The sequence below is a fragment of the Pelecanus crispus genome, chromosome 9, assembly GCF_030463565.1.
Source record: "Pelecanus crispus isolate bPelCri1 chromosome 9, bPelCri1.pri, whole genome shotgun sequence".
Classification (NCBI taxonomy): Eukaryota; Metazoa; Chordata; class Aves; order Pelecaniformes; family Pelecanidae; genus Pelecanus; species Pelecanus crispus.
In genome coordinates, this window is record NC_134651.1 from 38,890,858 (window position 1) to 38,913,791 (window position 22,934).

The 22,934-nt window shown below is 45.7% G+C and overlaps 1 protein-coding gene across 1 annotated transcript in view; it reads right to left on the reverse strand.

Moving 5' to 3' along the window:
* The window catches only part of RAPGEF1 (Rap guanine nucleotide exchange factor 1), an 85,665-nt gene that overhangs the window by 12,680 nt on the left and 50,051 nt on the right, over positions 1-22,934 (reverse strand). Inside the window, exons 9-13 of the mRNA XM_075716089.1 lie at positions 22,223-22,738; positions 15,498-15,700; positions 12,816-12,974; positions 3,067-3,348; positions 1,585-1,677 (exon numbers count right to left, since the gene is read on the reverse strand). Coding sequence (XP_075572204.1) covers positions 1,585-1,677; positions 3,067-3,348; positions 12,816-12,974; positions 15,498-15,700; positions 22,223-22,738 — 1,253 coding nt within the window. The remainder of the gene's footprint in view (positions 1-1,584; positions 1,678-3,066; positions 3,349-12,815; positions 12,975-15,497; positions 15,701-22,222; positions 22,739-22,934) is intronic.

The window sequence follows — 22,934 nt, forward strand, 5'->3', positions numbered from 1 at the left end:
TTACAGTCTGACTGCCTCTAAATGGCCCTTTACTGTAAATTCCTACAGAGCGGTTAAAGATTGATGCAAGTTAATGCCAAATGCCAGGAAAACACAGAAGTTAATTAGACAGGAAATTTGGGACCATCTCTGGAGACTAGTGTAATTAGTACTGTTTGCTTTTAACATTGTGAAATGATGCTGAAAGTTACAACACAAGTCAGCTGTTGTCTTGGATTTTAACCCTCTCGTGACTTTTTTTTCCTCCAGCCCTTACTGTTGAAATATACTTGCCTTCTGCTTTAATCAAAATGGACACAGCCAGCTCTAAGCTCTCCCGTTGCAGTTCCCCTCCTCATCGCAGCCCCCAAAACCAGCCTGTCCTAGGGGGTGGATGCACACTGCTGTTCCTACCTCCCTTCTCTCCCATCGGAAGAGGTTACGCAACGCTGCAACGTTTCTACTTCACAGTTCAGGGCTGTGGAAATGAGGCTAATGCAAAAAAGCAGAACCATCCGAACCTGCGGCATGGAACAGCAGGTAGAGAGCTCAAAGCAAAGATACAGCATTTTAAACTAGCCATTTATTAAGGAGAAAAATACCCATGGATAGCAAATGGGAATATTAATCTAACAGTGTTGGAGTTCAGAATTATTTAATATCATGCAGACTGAAACTTGGAAATTCAACCTACTGAACAGACTGGACTGAAACCACCACACGCTATCCAGTCGGCCTGGAAAACACTGGTGAGTTTAGGTTTCTTGGTGTCTGCAGAATTTTTCCAGACTGTATCTGTAAAGCCCTTTGCTTCTGAGTTGAGAACCAGCTCGCAGCTGCCCAAAAGGATGGGCCTGCCTAGATGTGTCTCTTGAAGGGAAGTGATGGGAGCACTATCTCTTGGCATATTTAACACCAGCACGGATAAAGGTCTCGGGGACATCCTGTAGGAGATGTGCCTTCCAAGATGAGGGCAGGCAAAAAGATCGCCACAGACCTCTGCCACTGTTTCCTGTGACCCAGCAGGAAGACGGTACCTCCCTGCAATGGAAAACGCCCTGTCTCCTCTAGGAAATATCTAAGATACAAGGCTTGAGTAAAGGAAGAAGCAGCATCCGATTGCAATGCTAAATCAATCACTTACTTTGTATCTAAACGGTGAAGGAGAAAGAAAAATTTAGAGCACAAGGCTTTCTGTATTAAAAAAAGGGAAGCCAAAGCAGTTACAAGAATAGACAAGGCCCCAGGATGGTGCTGGTCAGGGTGAAGCTTTCTGGAAAGGAACCTCACGCAAGCAGCTCCAAACAGACAGCGAAGCACAAACCAAACAGCGTGGCAGGAAAAGCCGTCCCTACCTCCTGCCGGGGCTCACTGCGACCCCCAAAGCATCGCCTGCTCTCCACCCGGACCGGGAGGCCACCCAAGCCTGCAAGCCAGGAGTGGGCAAGCAGAGGGACTGCCAGCAAGGGAGCCGGGGCAGCAGGATGGACACAGGAGCTCCATGGTGTGCAGAAGAGGCCAGTGCCAAGCGTGTCAGCCCCGGCGTGAACTCAGCATGCACGAGGCAGCCCCTTCCCGGTGTCCGGCCCTCTCCGGGTTACTTACTCCTTCAGAGCGAGGGAGTTCCCCGTTGCTCTGGCCAGAGGAATACAGATTGACGTATTCACCCTCACCAGCCTCCTCACTGGCGTTTTCACTCTAAGGGAGACAGGATGAAAGGAAATATGTGATGGTGCCCCCCACCAGCACTTACTGTCAGTGAGTGAACGTGCCCACGGGCTGGGAGGAGAAGCGCTCTTGGGCAGCTGCTGTCACCTAACCGGGAGCCCTTCCTCCAGCTGAGCGGCCAACACTGGCCACCGAGGCTGTACCTTCCTGGAGGTAATGACTTTCTGGTTCTTGAGGACTATCCCGAAGGCCCTGAGCTGCAGCAGGACAGTAGCAGGCACTGCTTTGCAAGAGCTGCCGTGGACTCCATGTGAGACTGCGAAGGTGCAATATGCATGTGCACATTTCAAGGTTATGGTAGCTGAGCGTTCAGAGCTTGACACACAAGCGCCTGTCCTACCCATGCTGTAGTCCTGCCGCTGAACACAGACCAGCCCGGCAGCCCAGAGGGTATCAAATGTGTCTCCCAAACTATACTACAAGCACAGACTAGAGCCATCATGCTCAACTAAACCAAATTCAAGGGTTTCTGGGCTGTAACAAGGACCTAACATAAGGAAGATGCAACAGCAACGTCAGGCCCAAAGTGTGAAAACTCGATCATTTACTCTGCAACCTGCGTCCCTCTTCCAAACTTTGTGAAGAGGCAGCACTACCACGCACTGTGTTGACAGCTCTAATCCCATCAACTCTAGGCTTTGCAGCAAAGAAAAAAGGAACTGCCTTGAAAATGAGGTGTTTTAAAAAATGTACAATGTAATGCACAAACCTGCCAAGTGATCTGCAAAACTGACCTGGAACCTTAAACTAGTAGTGTCGTTATCAGCAGGGGAACTGCATTAGTCTAACTCCACCAACACCCAACGCTTTGCACCAATGTACTCTGCCACCAAGCGCAGAGCTAGGGCTGCTGGCAGATGGAAAGAGCAGGAGCCTGGAGAGTGCAACAGGTTTATGCACAGGAGAGACAGAGCTGGACTGCACCCACCGCTCCTGGGGCTCACCAGTGACTTAGGAGGGAGCAGGGAAGCAATCACCAAATCCTGCCATGGCAGCAACTGCAGGATGCGAACCGCTGTTACGAGCCCATGTTTAGAAACAACCAACTTCACAAAACACTCCTTTACCTTCCTCAGCTTTGTATTACAATTGCAGGAAGCTACAGCAACTTCTCCTCTCCCCTTCACCAGCATTTGACATTTCATGTTTCCTACAGATGTGCTAACGTTTTCTCAGACCTGCTGAGGCTGTTGAATTTTTTCTAGCCACCATTTTTATACAAAATGACCTCTCTGCAATTCACACGTTTGGAAACCAGATCACATTAAGCATGTATTAATACAAGAGACATTTTCTTTAAAAAAACCCAAATAAACCCAGCCTTGTGTTAAGGTGCATTATCTCTTTGGATAGTCTCACCGAAGGCGTCTGGAGAGAATCAGTGAAAGAGGTTTCAGAAGGAAGGCAGACAGGAGCATTCCCGTTAAAGCTGCTCTCCTGAGAAGAGGAGTTTGGCACATCCACAGTGCTGGGTGACTGGCTGGCTGCGGCAGGCACCGCTAGGTCAGAGCTCTGAGATGGATGGACGAGCGGAAAAGGTGGGGTGGAGCAGGAGGAGGAGGTAGAAGAGAGGAAAGGAGGTATGGAGACTTGGTTGTGAGGCACAAAGTCCTGGGAGTAGGACCTAAACACAGATTTGTACTACAGGACACAGAGACGTACAACACAAAAACAAGGAAAACGGGGAAAGGAAAAGAGACAGACAAAAGAAAAAGTAATTAGATCGGCAGTAGTGTAGCAGTGACAGCACAAGGCATTTCTAACGCAGGCACCTCTCTGTCGAGAGGCCAACCCGAACAGAGGCAGCAGCATTTTATCATCCACACGCTAGAACAGGAATTGCTACCTGGGACACGTCAGCCAGGTTTTTCACGGAGAGGCATGTTCTTGCACAAACAGCAGCCGGGCTGCTCATCTCCCAGAGGGAAAGTGGGCATCAGGGTGTTTACCTGCAGGTATCCAGCCTTTGCTAGGGTGGGAGAAAGCCTGGATATCTCAGTATTGTTAATGACAAAGTGCAGCCTGAAAATCCCTTGAGCAGATGACAGGATGCGAAGGCATACAGAAACCACAACTGTGAGCATGCTGGAAATATCTAGATAGAGAAAAGTACTCTGAGTGCTTATTGCTTTTCTGGGATTTTCCACAGGATCCAAATTTAAGATGCCGTTTGCTCCAGCCCTGTAATTTAACAGCTACTGTGTCAAGTCTGTTCCAGAACACACACCTCCCAGGGAGGAGTGGCTGGATACTGTCTTCAAAGTTACACTGAAGGATAAAGAAGATTACACTGCTACTCCTTCCCATTTGAGAAACTTAGGGAGCAAAAATGGTAATTGCCCTCAGGAGCGATGAATTCCTTATCAAACCGATCCTTTAATGCAGTGCCTCGAAGAGTCAGCTGAAGAGATGAAAAGAGATCATCTGCGTAAAGCTTTATTTCACTCTCTCTCCTAATCATCAGATTACTGTTCAGATAATATTAAACAGGGTGCAGTGGGAATATATTGTGCCAAGAAAAACAAGAGCAACCCTCTGTCTTTTAACATCTGGTGCTAGTAAGATTTGCCATCAGGGTATGTCCAAAACAAAGCTGACACCCACCAAAAAAAAAAAAAAAAAAAAAAAAAAAAAGACAATAATGCTAAACCTGCTGGAGAGGAGTTTATTTTGAAACCTGTAGAGCTCAACCACTAGCGAGATCTGTGCCATAGCCAAGTGGACCAAAGGAAGAATCTCATCATCCAAAAAAAAAAAAAAAAACCAACCCCAAAACAAACAAACAAACAAACCCAAACCCATGCTGAAATGAAGCTGTGGCGGTTGCTCGTTTGAGCGATCTGCTGCTGCAGGATGGTGCATTACAGAGCTCTCAAGAAGCACAGCCACAACATGCTCAAACCAGGCTGAAAAGTGACACCGCTGTGATGTAAAAAGGAGAAGGGGAAACAAAGGCAAGAATCTGAGAATTCAGGCTACATTTTCTCAGGAGAGTTGGGCAGGTGATAAAAAGCAAAGCTTAGTCTGTCACCTGAGCCGCAGCAGCAGCATCCAGTTCAGCAGTGGTATTTTTTTTCTACCTAGGAAAGACATGAGCTTAAAAATCTAAACTGAGAACAGCCTCGGGCTGGAAGACTGAACAAAAAAGCTTTTCCACTACAAAGGAAAGGAAACGTAAAGGTCAATGGCTAGACTTTACCTTCCACCACCTTAATCCTCGAGTGGTTGCCCTCCGCTGTGTGTGGAGTCCGGCAGTGCTCTGCGTGTATTCTTGGGGCACTAAACAAATTGCAGGCCATAATACAGAGGAGCAGAGGGAGATGCTTTAGAAAGAGAGCTTAAAAGACTACTGAAAAATAATTAAAATGCAAATCCCTACCACATGCCTGTGGCTAAAAGGTGACTGGCTCTAGGACAGGCTCCTCTCTCTTCCTGCCCGTTTCTTTCCGGATGAGCAGCCCTGGCTCCAGGGACACTGTCAGCTTTTGGTGCTGCCTCAGTAACAATGACAAGTCTAATCTCTGTATTTACTTTCTGCCTGGATAAATGCTCTTCATTTATTCATTTTCACTTGCATGGCACAAAACACTAAATCCCTCGTAAGACGCCAGGCTCATGACATCATCTTGGCTCAGCAGATTCATTATGCCTGCCCCGTCTCCCTGGTATTTCATGATCTCACCGGCACTAATATGCCAACTATTGCCCCAAGTCCCAGGCTAGACCCCAAAAAAAAGAACAGGACCAAAGCGGATGGAGAATGTGTACCCCCACCAACCACTGCTGCAATGGCTCAAGAAGGCACTCAACAAAACTGCTGTCCTGAAAACGAGATCCTCTGCTCCAGTAAAGGAAATAACTTGCTTGAACAGAACCTATGCGCCAGCTCCCCTAGAGCTGGGCTTCCTGCACCCACATGAGACAGGCGGCATATGCTGTCCTTCACTTTGTACTTGGTGGACATCTTCCACTGAGGAGTCCCAAGGGTTTTTGTCTCTGACCTGCCAAACCCAGAGAAAAAGCCAGGCTTTTGCAAAGCATCAGTGGAGCTCATGCAGGGCACGAGTGAAAGGAAATCACTGTCCTCGATCAAGTCACTCTGGGACAGGCAGCAAGCACCCTGCGAAGCTCTTGTGCTGTATGATGGTGCTGGCAGGGTTAGTTCAGGCTAAACGCCGGCCAGGAGGCTCAGCAGCGCCTGCAGGCTGAGCTAGCAGCTCGGGGAGATGAATTACTGCTTCTGGGGCAGGAAAAGTTGCACAGCTACTGCCTTGCATAGTTTCAGAGACATTCATCCCAATTCAAAGGCAATTTAGACCTAAATGTAACATAACATTGCATAAATTTTAAAAGTTCGAATGCGGATACATTACTACTGACAATCACTATACAATCCTCTCTCCTCGGCCTCATCAATACGCCTTTCAAAACAATATCTCGGCACGAGATGTGTTGAAAGTGCCGGTTTAAGGCCCAGGTACCCAGGAAAATGCATTAACCTTCATTATGTGATCTGCGAACAATCGTTTAACAACGCAGACATGCTCTCAGCATGCTGTTAACAAAGGGAACAGTGCAGGGAAGCCTTTGGTGTGCTGGCATTAATTAGCCAGGCTGCTCTCGACTTCCAATCTTGTTGTAAAGTTGCATCTTGTAGAAAGCGAGCCAGAGAGCCCCCTCCTTCCTCTGGAGCCTGCAAGCAGCTCTGGAATTCCAGCTATGTAGCCGTGCTGGGACAAGAGCCAAGAATGAAGCATACTTTTAAAGGGGAAAAAAAACACCCTGCGGTGGAGATGATGTCCATATGGCACCCATTCCTGCTGCTCCCCGGTCTGACCCAGCCCAGCCCAGCCAGCAGCTGCAGCAGGAATTGCAGCAACGGCTTCCACAGGGTTTGGGTGTTGTACATCTCTTGGAAGCCCTGTCATCCTTTAAAAGACATACTTTTTTTGGGAGGGGACAGTCCATTCAACAGAACTGTCACAAGCAAACTAGTCATCCCCTAGTCCTCCCCACAAGAAATCACAGGCAACGGTTTATCTTGGAAACAAATTGGTGCTTGTTTTAATTTGCTTCTTAGAGGCTTCTTGCAGAGTCAGTAAGGCCTCAGTTATGGCTGTACTAACACAACCTCCTACTCCACGGCTTTGCTTTAAGTGCACTACTTCAAAATAATCTCTGGGAAAGCTAGAACACAGGGTGCAACTGGATCCTTCGAGAAAGGATGCCTTCCTCTATCCAAACTCTGGATGTGCTGCCAGGCTCTCACCACAGGACCAAAGATGGTCTCCCAGCACAAGTAACCCTGACCTAATGACAGCAAATAGCCAGCACAGGCAGAAGAGAGAGATTCCTCTCCTCTCACCAGTAAAGTAGATTTAAAAAAGAAAAAACCTATCTGCCACTTGGGAAGTACTTCCACAAAGCTTGCTTTGAGCTCAGAACGATCTCATCTCCTGGGAACAGTAGGAAGCTAACATGCCCGGACCTGAATGTTTACCGCACATTGTGACACAAAGAGGTCTTCCAGAGATGGCATCTTTCAACATTTTCAATTTGCTGCCTTTGATTTTTTGCAACAGTCAGTATTTTAGGACAGCTTTCCATCATTAGCAGCAGTGTTACAGGATGTCCCAAAGGTCAATGACATTACAACCATTTATTTGGATTAGATGGCAGGAGATAAACACTCTAATAGAAAACTTATTTCAACAGTGACGATCCTCTACATTCAGTAGGCATCGCTGACCACAAGTAACAGGCAGACAGGGTGTTATACCCAGGGAGTCACTGGTTGCAAGTAACAGCAGTCTCCATCCTAAATTCAAAGTTGAATTCAATTATACGGCTGTCAGAGCATCTGCAGCCATCAGCAGACACAGTCTTTACCTTTAAGCACAGCCTTCTCAGTTACCCTACAGACTTCTGCCAAATTAATCTGTGATCCTGCCAGACACTCCCAGATCAGATAGAGCATCAGACTTCCAAAACATCAAGCTATCAGAGGAAAGGATCAATCTTTTAGATCTCCTCTGCTAATGCTATTAAGAGAGCAACGTAGGCAACGTGCCAGAACTGGATGCCCAAATTCTAACAGTAGAGAACTATGTTCACAAAATACTGGGTGTTGTACAAGACTGCTACACCCTAAGAATATAATTGCATAGACAACTATTGGAAAAGACTTCCTATCTCATGACACAATACTGGGCTTCCAGGTACTTTTGCTAATGAGGAAGGAAATGCTCCTACAATGAATGGCTGGAAACACAAGCTGCCAACAGAATGGCTTCAAGCACTGCCACAGGAAAGGCAGCAACTCCTCATGCTTGAATGTTTCTCAGCAAAGCCTCTGACCTGGCTGCACAGCTGACCTCCCTGTTTTTAAGCAACGGTTAGCATAGCAGATGGATGGATGGGGCTTGCTCTTCCCTTGGGAAAGGGACTCCCGGCTTCTGCAGGAGAAGACACAAAATCCAAACAACTTAAGTGAGAAGGATTCTTGTACATCTTTGCAACAGAACAAGTAAGAGGGCAGGGGGGGAAGAAAACAATTGTAAGATTTATTAACCATGCTATCATGCATCTCTCTTTTGAAACTATCAGGAGAATTCAATCCGATCCCACCTACAGAGTCAGCTCTTGTTTAGCTTGTAGACAATACCACCATATCTAGCAAGCAGATCTTTAAAAGGCAGAGACAAAGACAAAGCTCCTAAAAAGTCAGTCACACAAAAAAGATGACCTACGAAGTCAACAGGGGACTGTTTAGAGAGACCTGCACAGAGACAGGTAGTGCTCCAACTGCAAGAAAAATGTATAAAGCATTGGAGGAAGTGGTTCTCAGAAGCAGGATTCAGTGATGCCAGCATGCCACAGCACTATTCATACCACCGTCCAGGCCTGCTGTGGGCAGTGGAAACAAACAAAAATGCAGAAGGAACGCTAAACAGGAAAGGCAAAACAATACCTAGACCTCAGCAGCTGGTTAAATGGATGCAAATCTTTTTTTCCCCTTCCTTCTGCTCCAAACTAAGAAGCCAAACCCGGCTTAGGACAGAAACGAACTCACACACTATGACCTCCCAGTCCCGGTTTGATCATGGCTCCCACCATCGGACCACCATATAAATCAAAACAGCTCAGTCTCTGCTGAGGGCCAGAGCTGCGGCGCGTGTTGCAGACTGGAAGTGAGCTTCACGAACAGGAGCGAGGCGGAGAAAACATGCGAAGCACATGTCTGCATTGCGCGCATCTTTAAACACTTATCTGACCCTCCCTTTCCTGAACATACGTTAGCACACACACAAGAAAGAAAAACAGTTGCTGTGAATTTTCTGTGTGCTTGCTCAATTTGCTCAAGAACAGTGGGAACAAGTGAGAACAGAAATGCCGAACTGGAGCTTTCATAAGGAAATCACTTGCGCCTTCTGCTGGAATCCAACAGCCAATTTGGTTTCTGGAAAATTACTGGAAATGTTTCTTAATTAAAAAGAAAACATAGGAAAAAAGAGCATTTTAGAAAGGCAAGTTATTTCTCCATAGTGGAGGATGCAGCCAAATTTCCACTAATGGCACATACATGCCTCAGAGAAACAACCGTGCTCCTTGTTTCAGTGAGGAAAAGCTTCCTAGCTGTAACCGAATGCAAGACTTTCTGCAGTCTTTGGTGGAAAATATGTGGATGGATAGCAATAGAGCTCGTCACTGGACTGATTTCCTCTATCAGTGCAGAGTTCCCCAGCTGCCAGGAAGTAACGAGATTTCAAGATTGGATTCCTGCTGTTCGGATATCTGCCCACCCATTTCCAGTCAAACAGTTAATAAACCAAAGGACACTATCTCTGTCTTCACAAGAAGAAGGGAAGGAGGTGATCAGCTAGCGAAAAACTACTGCCAACAATTACCAAGGAGGATGATTTATTGCATCCCTCCTTTCCCACTGTTTAGCAACAGAAATTACTTTCAAAAGAGATGGGAATCCCTGAAAATGACTCTTGACAGTACAATCCGGTTGCCCCCCCAGTGTGGGATTTAATGGCTTAGCTGTGCATGGGACGGGGAATACGATGCTGCAGTTCCTTAAAATATCAGCCCACACTACAAACACGACCCTTGCTGGCACAGAGGCTAGACGCGAATCAGACTCGGTTAAAATACAGGCTCAGCTTGCCAAACCTATGAGGTTTGATCCAGTTGCTCAAGATCTGCCTCTATCCAGTAAAAGCTATTACCTCTGACACAATTTCCTGCAAAGAAGGGAAAAGCGCGATTAGTGGGTTGACAGAGCAGTGGTGGCTTCTGGACTGCAGCAGCGTCTGCAGTGCTGATTGGAAAGAAAAAAGTCAGGGTTCTAGAAAAGCAATTCATACATTAAAAATTAAGAGAGTCAAAATGCTCTGAACAACTTCACCTCCTTCTTGCTTCAAAACACTGTCTGAAAACAGCCTTTTTAAGCCCCGTAAATCAGTAGTAAGGTACTAGTCCTTCACCTGGAGCACAGAGCTAATGGGCTAACATGCGAAACATGGTGTAGGCTCAGCTTTCCTGCTGCCTGTACATGAACAGCTGGGTACAGGGCCAGGTCTTCCCTCTGGGATTGACTCCTCCTGTCCACCCCAGGCCAGTCCCCAGGGAAGGAAAACAGCACTGGGCACTCTCTGAAAATTGGCTACGCTTGGCAAACCTGCAATGCATTGCTCACGTTGGGTCAATGGACAGCCATTTCATTCATCAGCTCTGACTTCCTGGTATTGATCTAAGGAGGTTTTTCCTTCCTGTACAGAATGAATAGGATGTAGGAGACATAATTTTAAGAGATTTGATAATCACCACTGATATTTGGGTACACAGGAGGCCAACTCCTCAGTTGGCCGGTACGCAAAAGGTGTGCTCTCCCTAGCATTAACTCCCTTGCTGGGGTTGGTGGAAAGCTACTGCTTATTTTTTAATAGGTTTATTGTTCACCACAGTGCTCACGTGAGTGGCCTTTCTTTGGTGACAGAGTTAAAAATGAAGACATGGGAATAAGCAGAGCAGAGCGATGTGCTTAAAGTGTTACTGGCACAGCTCATGGCATCCCTTGCATGAAACCACACAGTCTTTCCAGCCACTGACTGCTCGGGAGCAGACTGCAAGAGGGGCTCTGGTCCTTCTTAGTGCTGAAATGCAGGGTGTCACCCTGGGAATGATCCAACCCTTGACAGCTGTTTCACATCTCTGTCTGATTAGGGATAGGGAAAATGCGATAAACCATGGTTATGGTATTACATGGGTCGGCTATGATGCACGTAAGGACATTGGTATTTTGCAGCTTGGAGACAAAGAGACACTGTCATAGTGAAAAATCGCATTTTTGCCTGTGAAAAAATAGACCAGCTAGAGTCATGAGCAACTATGAGATTATCATAACTTAAAGGCATTAATGGAAGAATCACCATTTTTAATTCGGCTTATTTCCTTTATGCATTTGACAGTGCACTGCCTAATTGTTCTCATTGTTCCTCATGCTCCAGCCATTTATTTTTCCCTCACCAAATCCTTGCAAAAACGAGTAAGGTTTTTTTAATGACGTTTTAACATTTCCTAAAAGAATTAAATTCACCATAATGTAGTCCAAAGCGAGATGAGAACAGGTCAGAACAATTAAGTAGGTAGTAACCATTTAATTCAACCAGGACGCTTTTTTAAATGAAAGTGCCCACATATTTTTAGAACATTATAGTATCATATTTATAGCCTCTCAATTAAAACAAAAATAGTCAAGTGCTTTTAGCTAGTCTTACAGTTCTGTGTCTTGCTTGCAAGGATCACACTATCGAACAAGAGAGCTGTACAATTCAGAACTTTTGCATTACTTCAAATTTTAAAACTGTTTACCACAAATTTATGCAAGCGCTAACCTTTCCGCACCTCAGCCTTTTCATCTGTGCAGCAAAACTATGATACTGCTCTCTCTCACACAAGTGGAAGCCTAAAGTTTTAATTCACTGCTTGTGAAGTAGCACTACTTGTAAAGTACTTGAATACTTTCTTCTTCTTCTTCGGACCAAGGATTATCGCTAATTTTTAGAGAATGAGTAAGTGTTGTAATGGGAAGATAGCAGTGGCACAGTGGGAGGATACCATTTTCAAACATTTAATATTAAACTAATTGAACACTTCTGAATTTCCTCAAGTCTTGTCTGATAATTTCTTCTCCAGAAGAAGTCTAATTTACTAAACATCCAGGTCACTGTTAAAAAATTGTCTATTCTCAGTTGTCATCACATGGCAATCAGAGCATAACCACATAGTTTTACATGCAAACAAGCCCCATACTGATGAGCTGGTGGAATCCCATGGTTAGATTTAATTTCATTATGTTAACACGTTGTTATTACTACCATTTAATTTAAGCAGCTGATCACAGATTTAAGCAGTGCTCTAAGATTATTCTTATTTTGATTTCAATCATTCTCAGCTCCTCCTGCCGTTCTCTCTTCAGACTGCTCACAAGTGCTGTAGGAGAGAAAACCCTGCTCATTCGTCAGCAAATCATACAAGCTTACTGAGCTTGTCTGGGACCACGGAGACGTGAAGGGAAGCAGACAAGCAAATATGAGATGAAAGATCTGGTAGAGGCCATTTTCTAGAGAAAAAATTAAGGAGCTGCAGCCACCGTTCCATACGTTTGACTAAATCCATGCATTTCAGGGACGGCATCTTGTTATTTCTCCAAAGGCCAGACTCACGCAGCAGCCTTTAATGGACTCATCCACATCGCTGACACCATGCAATGGAACAAAAAGACTTTGCAGCTCCAGTGTGCAGCCTGGGGAACATGTAGGTCAAAGGAGTGTGCCTGGGCAGGCTCTCCTTCGTCAGTCCCTCGCCACAAATGTCAATACCGACGTGTATGTAAAGCAATGAAAGGCACACCTCCCCTGTGCTGCATTTAGTAGGATTTACACACGGTTTTTCTCACCTGGCTGATTACTACATGAGTTCAAAAGCCCCCAAAAGAACCTTCATCTTTACCTGCAACTGAGAGCGTAAGCACAGAATTTGCACACAAGTGTTTCACCGACACAATACGCAGACGTGTTAAAGTGCGGAGAGCAACTCACCGAATGCACAGGAAAGGAGCTGTGCCGGTTGAGAAAGGAGTTAGAGACTGACATAGTGAGGCCCTGAGTGGCACCGGTGTCCTCGGGGGTGAAGGGCACTTTAGTTTGCTGGACACAGTAGGAGACAGAAGAGAAAGAAGAGGCAGCATAGGAGGCCTGCTGAAGAGGGGGGAGAAAGCAAGAGACAGAAGACACAAAGAAAGAGAGCACAGAAAAGGCTATGAATAAAGGATAAGAAATGCTAACTATAAAACAATGCATATAATGGCTTGCTAAACAAACAGCTATTCATACAGTTCATCAGAGCCAGACACACCAATATGCCTTTCTTGAGCTCAAGAGGCATGACAAAAATCACAGTTCAAATCTTCTTTGTTTCACAAATCCCTTAAAAATAAACTCCCGCCTCCCCCTTCCAGTTCACCCATGGACAGCTGCTGCGGGGAGAGGCAAGCTGTTCCTCGCTGCCCTTTTCTCCCCATGGCGTGGGGGGCAGATGCCCAAAGGAGGAACTGGCTCTTGCTTCGAGCTGTTAAGCAGCCGACTCTTGCAGATTACTATTTTTTTTGTGGCAACCTGCAGACTGGGAACTTGGGTCTTCCAGTGTGATCTCTGGGCCCTCACTGGTACTGCTGAGATACTGATGTCCAGCCAATTTTCAGTCCAATCCAAAATGATATATCATTTGCACAAGAGGAAGATACTACACTGTAAGCAGCAAATACTATTAAGGAATTTCTCCTGAATTCTGCTATAGTGTGAGGGAGGCTAAAGTATATCTAGGTTTTCTCGGCTCTGACTTGTTGAATATAATGTACAACTGTTTCATAAATGAGATCTGAAGCTTACAAGAAAGGACTTCCTAATTATTATTTTATAGAGGAGTCCATCCAGCAGAACGTGCCTACTTCTAGAGCAGCTGATGCCCATGTGATGTGCCGTTTCAGCATTCTCACGGCAGCAGGACCAGAGGAGCAAGAGTCTGGTGGCTTTTACAATGATTGTTGAATAAGCCATCGTCTGCTTGCACCACTTTCCCAAAAGAGAGATGAAGGTAAGGCTGAGAGGCTGCACTTGAAGAAACCTTTGCTTCGGGGAACTGCAAACAACACCTTGATGGTATCAGCTTGCAAGACTACAAGAATGCCTAGCAGGCAAACCAGTGACGACTTGGCTGCCCAGATAATGATTACAGGGCTGCAAAGAAATGCTTTGCTTCAGCTGACAAATTCAGAAAATGAGCAGAATTTCCCTTCTGCACAATGGCTACAGTAAATCTGTGCTTTACACACCCTCTCTCATGACCGTGTAGACCAAGTCACCACTGGAAACTATCACCAGAGTGTAGCTACCTCTAGGAGGAGCAGGTAGGGCAAGGGACTACAAGGTACGAGCCAAAGTGCAAGGATCACACTGACAAGGGGACTACAGACTCTGGAGAACTGCCTGATCCTTCAGAGAGGAGTCGTGTACACTCTTCAGTGTCCCTGCAAAGCAGATGGGACACGGGCGTTTAAGGTCTCATCCCCACAAAGCAATAATGTATAATACTCAGTTTAGCTTAGTCAGAAACATTACTTTATCTTTTTAGGACTCCTACCTGCATCACAGGAATGTAGTTACACAAATCCCAAAATTAGAGTTCTTGGCTGCTTCTCCCATGTGATTAAAAAGTAACACCCTGGACAGTCAAACTTTAGCATAGATAACATGAAGAAATACTGCAACAGTCGCCCTCATGATGGTAAGACCATGGCTCTGTTCCCACATTTCCTCCTGTTTTGTTAAAGCCATGGCCAATTTAAGTTAGCTACATCAGCACAAAAGGGCTTTTTTTTTTTTTTTTAAATAGAGCCAGTCAGATTATTAATATAAACAAAACCTTTAAGGTTGGAGTTAAAAAAAAAAAAGAGACAAGAAAGGAAGACCCTTAAAAATAAATAGGACAAAATCCCAGCTCCACTGAGGTTGGAAACAAAACTGCTGCTGCCATCACTGTGGCAGGATTTCATCTCCCATGTGGAAAATGGCACTCGCTGTACTGTTAAACCCACCACCCAACGCACACACACATGTCGATGTGCCTTTTTGTGCTGGGAGTGTGGGAGGGCCAGCAGAACACTGGAAAACGGGTAAAATCCTGAATCACACAAGGGGACTAATGTGGAGAAAACATGCACAAGTTAAATAATGGCTATACCAAAGTTCTGTGGCTCTGGCAAAGACTGAGCCATAAAAGCAGTTATTATGCTTAAACGGTTATTATTAGTGGCATCCTTGACAACAGTTTCAAAACAGCATTGGGAACAACAGCGCAGCAATCTCTTGAAAATCGTGTTGCCCAGTGTGTCAAAATCTTCAAAGCAGCTGTCGTTACACAAGCCTGTAGTCTGGCATACATTCAGCCATGCCATGTGGAAGACTAACGTTTCATTTTTAGGGCATTTTAGGACTTTCAGAGTTTATGGGGAACAGTCTGAACATGGGGTTAGAAAGGAGATCAAAGTAGATGATGCAAAATGCCTAAAGACACGTTAAAAGATGACAAGGAGCATGATGTGGTAACACCAACGAGACATCCTCCCACCACCGTAGCCTGTCAGAAACAGGAGCAGCAAGAACAGAGCTGCTCCTGGGAGGCTGGTGTGCCCTGCCGGGGAGGGCACCGCGGATGTCACTCACCAGCTGCCGCTGTTTCGGTGGGAGAGCAGGAGGAGGTGCCAGATCTTGAGAGGGGTCTAAGCTGATAAAGGAGTCATTGAACCCATAGACTTCCATGAGGTGCTTGTTCTTCTGCTGGTAGATGTGCTCGTTCTGAGGGGTCTGGTAGAAGATGGCCGGCTGTGGCTCTGAGTAGTCCTCCACAAACTGCATATATGCCATCACTGCAAAAAAAGGTCACATCACTGTTCCTGGTCTGCATGCTGCAGCTGCAACAAGCAGGCATTCTCAAAATAAAGTACGAGTAAGACCATGCCATTCTTAGCTGGGCTTTGCTGCAGGCTGGGAGCAGCAAGGCATCCGTGCCCTGCTCACAGGTAGCTCACACAGCCAGCTGCCGTTCACCTTTGTAGGAAAGGATCTGAATATCCTGTCCTGCAAGTCAGCACACAACAAACATAATCACAGGCCACAAACACATCTGACAAAAGTTTAAGGAACCAGTGAGGTCTCCAAACAGTACTTCAGAAGTCTGATTCACTGACTCTTAGCCCAAATTCCTTTGTCATGTAACCCATGGCAATTTTGAGAATATTCCTAAACAGCCAATGCCCAAAGTCACCAAAAAACCAGAATAACTGCAGTCTGCTTTCTAGGAGGCACAAATCATCTTGTACAAAGAAGCAACCTTGACAATAAATCTATAATAATTTTTGTGACTATAGTAAGTCTCACATCTGTAGTCAGCAAGATTTCTAGAATGAGGAGGCTTACAGCCTTTCTCCATTCTAGCAAGCTGATAAAACTTTTATTGGAAAACACCTACCTGCAAGACTGGGTGTACCTCTCCCTCAGCTATTTATATGCCACTGCCAATGCTGGCACAAGAGACTTACCTTTTTAAAGTGCCACTATCCATGCCTTCCTACCTCCTTAGCTCAAATCCAACACCCTTCACTCCCATCCGTTTTAAAAGCATTTTATCATCGCCAATTCTTGAATCCAACTGATTCAAAAGTTTTTCTGAGATGTGGTTCAATGCAAATATTAAATGGGATCAAATCTCATTTAGACGACCTTTCCATCTGTACAATATCCTTCCAAAATCTATGAAAAAACCTACACAGGTCTGCCTGTGCAGTTCTGACAGAGGATTAGTTACTTCTGCAATATTTTAGTGTTGGAGGGGGAGAATGACACACAGTGTCACAGAAAGACTACAAAATCCCAGAATTATTAAGGATCAGAAGTGTACTTAATAAATGTAAAATAAAAAACGAACTCTCTTCTATGTACCTGAGAACAGGAGCAATAGATGTATGTAATTGTCACAAAAAGGACTAACCAAGGCCTTTTTGTAAATATGCTGCCATGCACAAGATACTCTGTGATCATTCCTCCCTTCTTCCTGATAAACAAGCAGTTGTCAGTTTTTGTAAATCTGGTCATTAGGTGGCAATTATTCAGCTTCTGCTGGCATTTCAGTTGTACAGCTGAAATGAATGGATGACTTCAGTGAAAGCTATAAATACAGCGACCACAATGCAGTATTTGCACATCGTGAAGCCGGTTCCCACACTAGCTGCAAGGCAAAGCTCTCTGTTCACCTGCCAATGCAGACCTACGAGCCAGCCTATTTCAAACAGGATGCAGCCGCGCAAATGTGCCGGCAGGAAGGAGTTGCTTTGCACCTGTCTCTTGCACCTTTTTTCAGATTTCCTCTAATATTTTAAACTCCATTTAGAAATGGAGCTAACACAGCTGCCCCTTCTCACAGAATGATATCCCTCCTCCAAAAAATAGAATAAAGGTGGGGGAAGATCGTGGCAATCAGAGCACAGGAAGGCTCAGCTGATGGATTTCAATCCTGACCGGTAACACCTGCTGTCCCCATCCTGTGACCCCACACAGTGTTGCCAGTGGACAACCTGTTCGTGTCCTGCAGTACTGCCAGCTCCTGCACAGCTCTGCCAAGGCTGCTGAAATTCTGACCTCCAATACCCTCTGCTACCTGAGCCTTGCTCCTCTTCCTCCCTCAGCAGCCCTCCTGCCTTCCCAGCACCACTTCACAGAGGTAAGTCACCACCCTTGCGGGTTCAGACCTCTCCTTTTCAAAGGGAGTGCGACAGAGGTTTCAAACTGCACGCACATGCATGTTGGTATGTGTTTGTGCCCCCTCATCTGCTGGTGTTGGCAGTCATGTTAAAGCCAAGATCAAATTTGCTCACGCACGTGAATTTCAGCCTAAGTCCTAACAGTGAAAAGAAGCACGTTCTGGCAATATTCTCTTATTTGAATTCATGGTGAAGGAGTCTTGGTGTAGATAATACAGAATTGTGAAAATACTGTTTTTAAATATCAGTGATTCAGTTGACTAAGGTACCCCTATCAATACTCACACCCTGAAAAATGCCTTGGTATCATATAACAACTTTAGAGGAGAAGATCTAAAGAAGGCTTATGAAAGATATTTGTCTAGCAGCAAAAGTGAACTAAGGATCAAGACTCCTTGGAGAAGTGTAGAGGACAAGAGCTTGAGGGAAAAGACCACATTTTGAGAGCTCACCAACTGAGCAGGACAAAAGCCAAGAAGTCAGGCTTGGCAGTCCTGGTATAATGCAGCTGACACTGCTAAATTCAGACCAACCCTTCTCGTGGAGTTACCTACAAAACCAGTGCTTCACTGAACGTCCAGATCTGAAGACAACACTCAGGATCGATAGCTGTGAGTTCCTGGGTTCAGACATTTGTATGACACTACAACTCGGGAAGTGTTGGCGAAAAGGGTATCACATTAGACACTTGCGTAAAATTAAATTACTGTAACTCAAGGTAGTAAGCCTGAATGCTGATGAGAGCCTTAACTCAATCTGCAAGGGAATAATGAAGAGCTCTTTTATCTCAGCTCTTTATGAGGCTAATGCATCCCATCGCCACGGCAGCTCCCCTGCCTTGCTTGTTACAACTAGTCCAGGGCGGGTGAGCATGTCTCTGCTTCTACTCTGTCTTCTTCTCTGTTTTTAGGTGAAGCGAAAAACAGTTGGGATAGTGAAATACAAACCTGGCTCAGGAGTAGAGACTGCAGAGCGCAAATTAAAACAGGTATCATTAAATGCTGCCAGTCTTGTACAGGAGAGTAAGGGAGCAGGTCCACTCCTGAGACTGCTGTTTCCAAAGGGTCTTCTCTCCCTCCATCCCTTCCCCTCTCTGCTGTGGTATTTAACAAGGCAGAAATTTAAAAAGCAGATGGGAAATTACATCACCAGCTCAGATCAGGCTGCACACCCTGCAGCGACTCTGTGCAGAGGGAGGGATGGGGGCTACAACCTCCACGGTTAGCAGCCAGGGTGGAGTGACACAGTCTCAAGGCAGCACCCCAGGAGAGGAGGGAGGCGTGAGAGAGAAACCTCCCCCATCACAGTACCATGCCCAGTTTATGTCAGTTCTGAACCCAGACAGAAAATATTTGAAATTAAAAAAACCAAAAACCAAAAAAAAACCCCCAAAAAACTCAGACTAAGGCTAGGAACACCTTCCCAGCAACGTGCTTGCAGTGCCTTGGCTGTCATTTCTAAAGGAGCTAAAGCTGCTCAGGGATTTCTATCACACACCAGTTCTGCCCACATGGTAGAAGTCACAGGTATTGCTCAGAGCGCACCAGCAGCAGCCGAGCCAGCTCGCAGTGCAGGTGCTGGTCCTGGAAGCCGCAAGGAATTGCCAGAAGATTATCAGCAATAAGGCACATCTGCAATATAGGTAAGGCATAGTCGTGCCCGACCAGGAGGACTCACTGAAGGTCTAGCCCGACTCCTGGCACTGTGTCAGCAGCCTGTGTTAAAACTGGCCCCAAACAAGCGCAACAGATTTGTGTGCATGGGCAAGAGCCAAAATAATGGAAATTCTTAAGCTATACCACACATCAACTCACTGGAGAAGTCAAGGTCAAATAAGCCACTCTTTGCTGTCACCTCTGGGAGGAGAGCTGTTTTTCAAAGAGCTCGCATTATCCGCTGGCTAAGCTCAGGCTGCCCTCAGCATGGTTCCTGCAGTTAAATACCAGCTGCTTACAGGGCACCAGGCTGCATTTTGTTCCCACTGACAGGGAGGGAAACATGAATAAGTGCCTTGCTTCTAGTTTGCAAGCTGTTTAGGGTGAGGATCTTGTTATTTCTGACTCTGGGCTCTTCATGGCAGAAGCTGCTCCGTGCCTCTGTCTTGTACAGCAGCATGATGCTGGTGCTCAAGGAGAAGTCTGGAGTAATTTGCCCTTAGCACAGTAACATGTACTCTTACAGCACAATAAAATAACAGTAATTCATGCCAGATTAAAAGTCTTATCATTCTTCTGTTTAAATTATACAGAAGTCAACTCTTGGAGGTCCCTCTGAGCACAGCTCACAGCAATGCACATGGTTAACCCTAGCAGGATTTGCTGTATATTATCAATAAAAAGACCATTAAAGTCTCTGCTGCAACATTTCCTGCCAACTATCAAAAGATGACCCACAACAAAGGGACTACAACCAAGCCCCATCTGTGAGAGCTCTAGATCTTTTTAATAAATCCATGCATCTCCTCTGGATCCCAGGAGTTTGTTGGGGTTGTGGAAGCAGCACTGCCTCACCTATGCGATTACAGAAGAATATCTACATGCATCAGCCTCCAGGCAAAAAAATTCTGGGTGCTACCATACAGCCTGAGTAATGTTTTACTGCCCTTTTAATGTTGAAAATAAAAGTAAAACTAACAACCACAGATCTGTGGTGTGATATACTGTGGAGTAAAGACAATCTAAAACAAGTTCTCGGTGACACATGAATGCAATTAAAAAATCCGCGGCAGTCGGGTAACAGCCCAAATACTACTACAAGCTTTGCAGCAAGGATGCTTTATCAAACCATCAGAGCTGACAACACATTAGATAACAGCTTCTACCTTTCCTAACAATGCAATCTGATCAATACTCCAGGAGCTTCTGATAATGACAGATGACAATTAACTCTATTCTAACATCAAAGAAAAATTCACAAACAAGGCCTTGGTATTGAGGTTAAAAGTGTGCAGGGGCAGTAATGGAGAAGATAGCTTTTAAAATTGTTTTAAAGTAACTCCTTGACATCTCATATGATAACAGAAAACAAAGGTTTCTCTTTCAACTGTCAAACTGCCTCTTACCCAAGATGCACGCAGGCGTCTCCCCCTACTAAAGCTGCCTACGTGTACAGAGGTGCATTTCCCTGCATCCGTCCCAGCCTGCATGGGGTAAAACCACCTGGCCCCAGCCCTTGTTGTTAACATGCAGAGCCCACAAGGCCCTGATCCTACAGTAAGTAGCCTCTGTATCACGTCCCCTTGCAGCCGGTACTGCAGGCGAGTATTTTGAACAGCATGAGCCATAACAACCTGGCTATGCCCTGTGCCAGCATTTATTTCCTTTCTGGTTTCTACAAACGAACACCTCAGCTCCTTTTTAGCCGCTTTCAGTGTCTTTTAACTACTTGCTTGGCAGAGAGAGATAAAAGCGATTTCCTATTTTACACTGTTTTACACAGTTCCTATTTCACACTGAACTACAAGACACTCACTTTCAGGTGGGTCAAGCCTTGTGGTCCAGTTAAAATCCCAGAGGGTTACAAATGTGGACTGGTCAGTTAGGGATAATGGAAATGCTTTTAGCCAATGCACTTTTTAAAAAAAGGGACGGGCACAGTAAACTATCATAGAAGCGGACAGAATACTGACCCTGCCGCATGACACACCAATCTCGCTTCAACCTTATTCTCAGTGAAAAGACTATAAACTGCAGAAATGAGTCAGAAGGCCAACTCGGCACTTTCAAAACAGCTTGTCACTTGGGCTGCCAGCCATACAACACAACGCTGTTGATCCAGATCTTGTATACGCTGCCTCCTCACGCAACGTACATCTGCAAAGCAAGCCAGTGACTAGTAAACTAACATCTGCTCCATCTCACTAGGTAGTCCACAGCCTTCCTTGGCAGAGCAGTATGGCTGCTTTTTTGGCAAGAGGTTTCACATGTTTTCAGCCATGAACGTTAAGGAAATCAGAATAAGGTTGTGAGCTTGAGTCGCAGTCAGTACTGGTGCGCCAGGAGCCTGGCTGGGGATGGTGAGCCTTTGCATTTAGAGGCTGCTCATTTTAACGATGTGGGAAATTCTTAGGCATCCAAGGGAAATGAGATCCCATAGCAAAACAGCAGTACTGGACGCTAGGTTAATAGTGTTCTCTTGCACAGCTATGTGGGTGACTGTGTTCCTATTGCCAAATAACTGCTCTCGCAATGCTCAGTTTTGGACAGAAAAGCAGCCCTTTCTCCGAGCCCTTGGAGAGTACCCAATTCTTTCCTGCAGTGGGAGAACATTTATAAAATGGGGGCAGGCGGGAAGGAATGGACATAAAAAGGGAAGATAAACCAGGAAGATCTGCAAAGCAGGGTGCCTCAAAGACTCGCACTCAGGTAAACAGAGATGTAAAATGCTCTCACTATAGATGCTGTGCTCCCCTGGGCCTGGATCATTCCTGGCTCCGGGAGTCACTCCCTGCCCACCAAAGAACTGACACTTCCCTTCCATGCCTCTGACACTGACAAACTGATTTTGACACTCAGCCTCACGTAAGCAAGGGCATTCCATTGGGGTCATCATTACTTAGTGGTAATAAGAAGTACAACAACTGCAAGGAAAGGGAAAGATAAAAGTGAAACCCAAACACAAGAACTTGCTTACTGTGTTTGTTTTTCTTCTCTGGCAGAGGTGGCGGCTTCTCTGGGTCACTGTTGGAATCTGGAGCAGCAAAGTCAGCAATGAATTCAACTGCTGCTGAAGAGTTTCCTTGTTGAAAAGGTGGAACAGCAGCAAACGGCGTGCAGGGTACTGATGGGACAGACACTGTATTCTGCATGTCATCCTCTGAGATGTTATCATATTGGGAAGGGTGCCTCTCATAGGACACCCTGCAGCCTGAGTTATCTGAAGTCTGAGAGGCTGCGCTCCTCCTCTTCTTTTCTGGTAAAGCTGGAGGAGTCTCTGTTGGCTGTGCTGCTCCCAAGAGGCTGCAGAATTCCAGAGGAGGAGAGCTGCCCTGCAGGAGCTGGAAAGCATGTCCATGGAAAGGGGAGCCAGACTCACCCAAGGACTCTGGCAATGGGCTAAGGATACCTGTCACCGGCTGAGGTATCTGATCAGCGTTGGAGAGGTCCTGCTGCAGGAATTCATAGTCTGGATCATAGTGATCCGATTGATCTGGTTAAACAGAGAGGACAGGAGAATCATGCATTAGTTTCTCTCTTTCACTGTTCAGCCCTTCTCAGTTCTGCCCCTCCCACTCCATCAGTTAATTAATCAGTTCATTTAATCAGAGTGGTGCTTCCTTGCAGCAGGGACCATCTTGCTACACCTTCTGTAAAGTCCAGCCTTACTAAAACTCTTATCATTATTT